Source organism: Stomoxys calcitrans, chromosome 5 (genome assembly GCF_963082655.1).
Source record: "Stomoxys calcitrans chromosome 5, idStoCalc2.1, whole genome shotgun sequence".
Taxonomy (NCBI): Eukaryota; Metazoa; Arthropoda; class Insecta; order Diptera; family Muscidae; genus Stomoxys; species Stomoxys calcitrans.
The window spans coordinates 124,001,092-124,009,177 of record NC_081556.1 but is presented as its reverse complement, the minus strand read 5'-3'; the positions used below and the strand labels follow the sequence as shown (position 1 = coordinate 124,009,177).

Sequence of the window (8,086 nt, the reverse complement as noted above, 5' to 3'; positions counted from 1 at the left end):
GTAATTTTGTTTATTGTTCGAATCGTCTTCGAATTTTGAACTGCAGAATGCTAGAAAATTTTCGAAATTCGAAAAAATGAAGGAGTTACAGCGTTTTTGAGGTTGGAAACGACCTTAAATTTTTACGCCCAAAAAGTATTGGTTTTTGCGATGTTTTTCACAGAAAACTTTACAGTATTGCTTCATGTAGCACCACTGCGGAATCCAACGGTGTGCTCACGAATCCAACGGTGTCCTCAGAATTTTGAAATTCGCAAAACTAAATATGTTACAGCAATTTCAAACTCACATTGATTTTTTTTGCATTTTTCGGATATTAATTATGCGATTTTGAGCTTGTTTATTGAAGAAAAAACATAGGAGTTGCACTAAACCGAATTTTTTGCCGTAATTTTCAATACTGTATACTCAACTCGAAAAATTTTTTCGCATCAAAAATTGAAAATTTTCGAATTTCGAACTGCGGAATGCTAGAAAATTTTCGAAATTCGAAAAAATGAAGGAGTTACAGCGTTTTTGAGCTTCGAAACGACCTTGAATTTTTACGCCCAAAAAATATTGGTTTTTGCGATGTTTTTCACAGAAAACTTTACAGTATTGCTTCATGTAGCACCACTACGGAAAGAGATTTTCTACGCGAATCCAAAGGTGTCTGAAAAATTGTGAAGTTCGCAAAACTTTGGAAGTTACAACATTTCAAACTCACGTTGATTTTTTTAAATTTTTTGGATATGAATTATGCGAGAGTATTGCTTCGCCCAGCACCATTACGGAAAGAGATTTTCTTCGCGAATTCAACGGTGTCTTCAGAATTTTTAAATTCGCAAAACTAAAGATGTTACAGTAATTGCGAACTCACCTTGATTTTTTTTAGCATTTTTCGAATAGTAAATATGAGATTTTGAGCTCGTTTATTGAAAAAAAAAAACATAGGAATTGCACTAAACCGAATTTTTTTTCCTATAATCTTCAATACTGAATACTCAACTAGAAAAATTTTTTCCCATCAAAAATTGTAAATTTTCGTAAGGGCCTTTGCTAAAAAAAATGCAAAAAAATAAAATGTGAAATACTGCGGAATACTAGAAAATTGTCGAAATTTCAAGCCTTGAAAACAATCTTGAATTTGTATGTCCCAAAATTGGTTTTTGCAATGTTTTTCATAGAAAATTTTACAGGATTCATTTATCCAGCACCACTACGGATATATATTTTCTTCACAAATCCAACGGTGTCGGAAAAATTTGGAAGTTCGCAAAACTACGAGAGTTATAGCAATTTTAAACTCACTTGGACTTCTTTTTGCATTTTTTGAATATCAATTATTCGATTTTAAGCTAGTTTTTTTTTAAAGAAAAAATATAGGAGTTGCACTAAACCGAATTTTTTGTCAATATCTTCAATACTGTATACACAACATGAAAAATTTTTTTTAATCAAAAATTTTAAATTTAAATGTTGCTTAAAAAATTAAAAAAAAAATAAGGCCGGGAGCCTCAACACTCATGTGGGTATGAGCAAAGCGATGGTAATGAACAAGAAAATCCAGCCACCTTTTGAAATGGAACGTATACCAGTGGTTGCTATGTCTATGTCCAGAGATCTCTTGATCAGGCAATTTCTTTTCAGTAACTTTTCAACTATCAAATCTTTTTGCTTAACAACATTAAGCTCGACTCCACTTTGGAGAAAAAAAAAAACAACTAAAGTAATCATATATATAAATAAGGGGCCAGTAATAGGGTTACATAAATTATAAATGATATCAAATATGCGATTTTGATATGATATGAGTTGCACTTAACCGAATTTTTTGCCATAATCTTCAATACTGTATACTCAACTCGGTTTAAATTGAAAATTTTCATTAGGGGGTAGCCTTTGCTTCAATAACTTCCGATTTCTCATGCAGTCAGCCGCATAGTGTGAAAACCACAAAATCTTCACACACTTGTAACACTTTGTGGAAGATGGTCTTTGTGGCGCGATCCAGCAGGCCGAAATCTGGGTCACGGAATGTGTGAGATGGTACAGTGCCAATACGAATCATTCGTTGAACATCTTACGGCAGTCATTGCCAATTTAGGCAATATCAACCACGAACGGCTTGTGAGCCCAGTTGGTGCGATTTGACGCTGTTAGACTATTTCCTGTGGGGCTACGTCAAGCCTATGATCTATGCAAGATATATTAATTTACAGGTAGTGGCAGTTGCCCAACACAAAATATTGTGTACACTATCTGCCAAAATGTGTGATTAGTGCAACTCTGATTTTGTGTATGATACTAGTTCGCGCTAATTTTTGTTGATTACGTGTTATGGTTCAGAAACTAAAATATAATACACACACACAACCAAAACTCGTTGACAGATAGTGCACCTCGCGATATAAAATTGTACTCAGCTGATTACGATACACGATCATGGATCTATGCATGACTATGCATAATTCACTGTGTGTGTTTGTGTGAAGTGTGCGTGTATTATAGTTAAGAACCATAACACACACAAACAACAAAAATGGCGCGAACTATAGTAATATATACAAAATCAGAGTTGCACTAATCAACTCAATATTTTATTGTTGGGCAACTACCTTCCAACAAGCAAGCGACAATTGATGAATAAAGAATTTCATTGACATCCACCGTTTTTGTTTTATCAAAAATAAACGTTTGTAGCACTGGATATATTATATCCTTTCTGGCCTCCCACATCATAGCGCAGTTGTAAGCATGTCGGCCTATGACGCTGATTGCGTGGGTTCGAATCCTGGCGAGAACTTCAGAAAAAATTTTCAGCGATGGTAAATGTCTGGAACATTTTGCAGTACTCAGATTAAAAGTTAAAAAGCTGTCGTCTTTTCCCCCTTTGTATAGGTTTTCGACCACTGTGCTGCATTTGACACTCTTATCAAAACGGATTTCTATAAGTTGCTGATCCCTATCTATCTTTTCTATGAAGTCAAAAAATCCTAGCACAAAACACTGTGCCTTGCTCTTTACAATTTATTTATTTAATGACACCATTTAGGAATTACTGTCAACTGCCGCCAAACCAAAATGTTGACAAAATGCAGCCTGCAAGGTGGCTGGCAAGGCGTTCATTCCTATGTAATTATGTCTGTGTGTGTGTGTGTGTTTGTGTTGGGGTCTGCTAGAGCAATTTCTTTCCTCAGCTTGGGATTTGGTGGTGGTGACAAAGAAAAATGCATTCATATTTCTGCCAGGCAAGCTAGCCGACTTTCGATTCGATCGATGGCTACGTAAAGTGGTGGCACTGACACCACTTAGGAAAACGACACTTTAAGAACACATGAGGTACATTGCTCTATAAAAACCGTCATTCTTAACAATTCCTTGCATTAATCTCATCGCACAGCAGCAAATCATTTATGAGTTTTCCCTTTTTTTGACACTTTGATGGTCACTACCGTCTTTGGGGGTCAAATGTGCAAAATATGTTTTCTGTGGTCTTTGTGGGCATTGCCCTCGTACTCACCATGCTTTGTGCTCCACTGTGCAGTTGTAGATAACAACTTGGTGTGTCGTTGAGAGATGATCCATCCATGTCATCATCACCACCATTTAACCCCAATGGTGAGGTTCCTTCGACAACTGCTTTCAATTGTTTTATATACATGGTGGCCAAACGTAGCGTGTCCAATTTGGATAATTTCGTATCAGAAGGAATATTGGGCAGTTTGGTTTTGAGACGTCCAAATGCACTTGAAAGAACCCTCATGCGCGCCCTTTCTCTGGCATTGGCAGCATTGCGTTGTATGGGAGGATTTTCATTACGAGAACCTTAAAAGTAAAAATAAAAGATAAAATAAAACAAGTAAAAATGTGCAAAATTCGGTCGGGCTGAATCTTGGGAACTCTTCACCGGGACTCTGGAAAAAATATCCACAAATGAAAGTACCAAGTTTGTGAAAATCAGGTGCAAATTGAAGTTTCTAGGGGCCGTAGAAGACTAATCGAGTGATCGGTTGACATGGGAGCTATATCAGGTTATAGACCGATTTGGACCGTCCTTGGCACAGTTGTTTAAAATCATAAAAAAACACACGGTGCAAAATTTCAGCCAAATCGGATAACAATTGCGGCTTGCAGTGGCTCAAGAAGTCAAATCAGGAGATCGGTTTATATGAGAGCTATATCAGGTGATAGACCGGTTTGATTCGTACTTAGCACAGTTGTTGAAAGTCATAAAAAAACACACCGTACAAATTTTCAGCCAAATTGAATGCAAATTGCATCTTGCAGAGGCTCAAGAAGTCAAATCAGGAGATCGGTTTATAAGGGAGCTATATCCAAATCTGAACCGATATGGCCCATTTGCAATCCTCAACCACCTACATCAATAAGAAGTCGATATGCAATTTGAAGCGGGTATTTTTATTTGTTCGACCGCTATCGTGATTTCGACAGAAGGAGGAACGTACGGACGGACATGACCGATTTCGACGGTACTTGGCAAATTTCGGCGGATCGATTTATATTGGAGCTATATCAGGATATAGAACGATTTAATCCGTACTTAGCACAGTTGTAGAAAGTCATAACAGAATAACTATCTGCAAAATTTCAGCCAAATCGGATGAAAATTGAGGCTTCCAGGGGCTCAAGAAGTCAAATCGGGAGATCGGTTTATAAGGGAGCTACAACAATATTAAGAATATGTGCAAAATTTCAAGCGGCTAGCTTTACGCGTTCGACCGCTGTCGTGATTTCGACTACATCGACTCAGGATGCCGAGACGATCAAGAATATAAGTACTTTATTGGGTCTTAGATCAATATTTCGAGGTATTACAAACGGACTGTCTAGGTTAGTATACCCCCCATCGAAATTTTGCATGCGGTGTTTTGTAACGACTTCCAACAACTGTGCCATGAACGGTCCAAATCAGTCTATAATCAGATATAGCTCCCATATAAACCGGTCTCTCGATTATCCTTGTTCTGTTCCTAGAAGCTTTCATTTTTGCTGGTTTAAAAGAAGTTTCAGCTAAATTTATTTTGTATAAATTTTTAGTAGAATCCATAGTGGTGGGTTCCCAAGATTCGGCCCGACCGAACCTACCACACGTTTACTTGTTTAAAAGAAGTTTAGGTGGTTTCAATGGGCATAATATCAGGTTATAGACCAGTTTAAATCTTGTCATGAATGTTGGGAATCATAACAATACACTACTTGCTAAACTTCAGCCATATCGATTTATAATTTCACTTTCTAGAGGTATTATAATTCAAATGGCGAGAACGGTTCTAATAAGATATTGCATTCTTTTGAAATCAGTTCCATAAGTACTGAAGTGCTGAATGTGGTCTTCCTGTGAAGATGGAAATAGTCCTGTTTAAACAGAAAATAATGATACATGAATGAGGACTAGATCAGCCAAAATTCTTTGTAAACCGTTCTATCCCAGATCATCCAAAATTCTTTTTAAACCTAGAGCCAAGTGTTTATGTCGCTATTAACTCGTGCAAAAAGATCAAAGTCAATAGGTGTCTACAACTTCAGTTTAAGTACTGACTTTACTCAGCGCTGGTAGATAAGGTTATATTGAAGGACACGCTTCTATCAGTTGCTATTGTTAGCTATTTCATTCGGGGATCTTAGGTCCATAGTGTTTGCCCTAGGATATTAATATTGTAACATAGTGAAGAAACCAATACATGCAACAAACTCTGAGGGCCAATAGGATTCCCCCTGAGCTGTTAGAAAAAGGACGGTACATTGCCAATACCGGCTTATATTATTTTATTCGCTTTATTTTAAATTTTTTAATACCATTTAGTATCAATTTAATACCAGACATAGAAGGCTAATAAGAATTAATGGCGTCACATATGTATTGTTGTCATCGCGACAAAAGTGTTGTTAAGCTCTGTACTTAAAATATTGACGCCATTTTAAAATAAAATAATTTTAATGTAATAAAATGTTTTAATACGATTTGTGTGCGTACACCCTGAGAAAATTTAATACCAAACGTGCTCATTTCAGTACCATGCGGTATTGATAGTAAAGCAGCAGCGCATGGGAATAAAGCAATACCGCATGGTATGGATGAACCAATCCCATGGCAGCCGGTTGTACGTACCGGATTGACCCGATGAAGTTCTTTATCGGCAAGGGCTGCCGCCTCGGTGTATAATACTGCTACAACAACAACAACATAAAATGATTAATACCGTTTGGTACTAGCCCCATTACCGAACTGGTATTGGTTTTAGCACCAGACCGTTATTGGTTTTTGTACCAAACCGTTATTGATTACTCCACCCCCTAATGAACTCAAAAAAAAACCAATAAAACTAATTTTAATCAAATTTTATTTCGATCATTATGTTAATTATTACAAAAAGGTAATGTATTCAGCAATTGATTCCATATCTATTGATTCCCAGAAGTGGTTTTATATATACCAACACAGCATCCTTTTCCACACAATGGACTATCGTGTTTTTGATGTATAATGTCCTAAGAGTTTGTACAATTTCCATTTTCACTACTTTTGAGAATTTGAGCAGGAATACAGACAAGATAAAAAATGCCTCCTTATTATTCTATGTCTGCTTTTCGACATTGTGGGGCAGGCCGATGTCAACCTATTCAATTTCTCTTCAAATTGCAAATATTGCCCATGAACATTCTACTTAGGAACAACAGCAAACTTCTCACATATCAATGAGTGCAGTCCGAGTCAAGTTTAAGCTCAATGATAAAGGGCCTCCTTTTTATAGTCGAGTCCGAACGGCGTGCCGCAGTGCGACACCTCTTTGGAGAGAAGTTAAACATGGTATACTACCTCACAAATAATGCCAGCATTAGAAGGGAAAAACTAGCGCTGACATTTTTTTCTGATGGTCTCGCCAGGCGTTCAGCGTCATAGGCGGACATGCTAACCTCTGCGCTACGGTGGCCTCCTCCTTGTCCTTCAATTTCTCTTCACCCCTACAAAATCCACCCATTCTCTTAGGAACTCCCTTAGGCACTAGAATTAGTTCTGATATTGAATCAACTACGTACACTGACCTGAGCTTCAAGAATAAGTTATGATGATCAACCGAGTCGAAGGCCTTTGATGATCTAGTAGGACGAGAAAAGTAACATTGCCAAAAGTTTCATTCAATTCATTTATATCACCGTGGTAATTAGAAATTGCCTTGGATTTTCCAATCCCGATATCGTTTATAACCCTCCACATGCCTTTCGTGTCTAACGCCGAATAATATTCGGATGATTAATATCATAACGTTTCCACCTGAAGTAGGCTAGGTCCCTGTAACGAATAAAATTCCTAATAATGGAATTAAAACAAGGCTTAGTATCCGATTTCTTCATCTTAGTCTGAATGGGGACTGTTGCATCATAGATACGTCCAATGTTATCTTGAAGAAAGCTACATTTCTCATTGATTGATATAGGATCATATATCCCATTCCAATAGACTTCCTGAATCCTTTCATCTAAGGCAGAATAGTCAAAATTTTTGAAGCCGCGGTACGAAAACTTCTCCATTGTCTTTGACATAGTGAAATTGTCCAATCATGTCTTGAGAAACAAGAAGCAGATATTCGGTCGTAGAGCGAAATATTGGATGTATTTTTCACAAAGAACATATCCAAAAGGGTATTAACAGTTGACGAAAAATGAGTGGGGTTTCTAGAATTGGTAGGGGAGAGACCCAGTGCTAACAAATTGTCCGTCAATTTGGAATCTATAAAAATATTGGAATTAAAGTCCACAGCTATAATAACATCATTATATCCCAATGTTAAGGTGCCTAAGACATTATGAATATGATTCAAATCTATTGCATTGTTTGGCCGGTAGATACAACCAATCAAGATTTTTTCAAGTTAGATAAAAGCTCCATGAATATATATTCCGTTTGATCCTCAGGATTAGATTTTAATCGGAATTTGGCTTTTAACGAGTTCCTGGTATTGCAGTGTGTAATATAGAAGTTTGAAGACATGTTTAATAGACTCTTCCACGCTATAAAGAAGAACTTTTCCTGCAAATAGGAAAACGCATACCCTACCCACGTAAAACTTTGACTGTAGCCTGC

At 37.0% G+C, this 8,086-nt stretch overlaps 1 protein-coding gene across 1 annotated transcript in view; it reads right to left on the bottom strand.

Annotated features, from left to right (window-relative positions):
- Positions 1-3,644: 3,644 nt before the first annotated feature.
- LOC106091694 (sodium-independent sulfate anion transporter) overlaps positions 3,645-8,086 on the bottom strand; it is an 80,320-nt gene continuing 75,878 nt past the window's right edge. Inside the window, exon 10 of the mRNA XM_013258316.2 lies at positions 3,645-3,807. Within this exon, the coding sequence (XP_013113770.1) occupies positions 3,742-3,807 (66 nt within the window). The 3' untranslated portion in view covers positions 3,645-3,741. The remainder of the gene's footprint in view (positions 3,808-8,086) is intronic.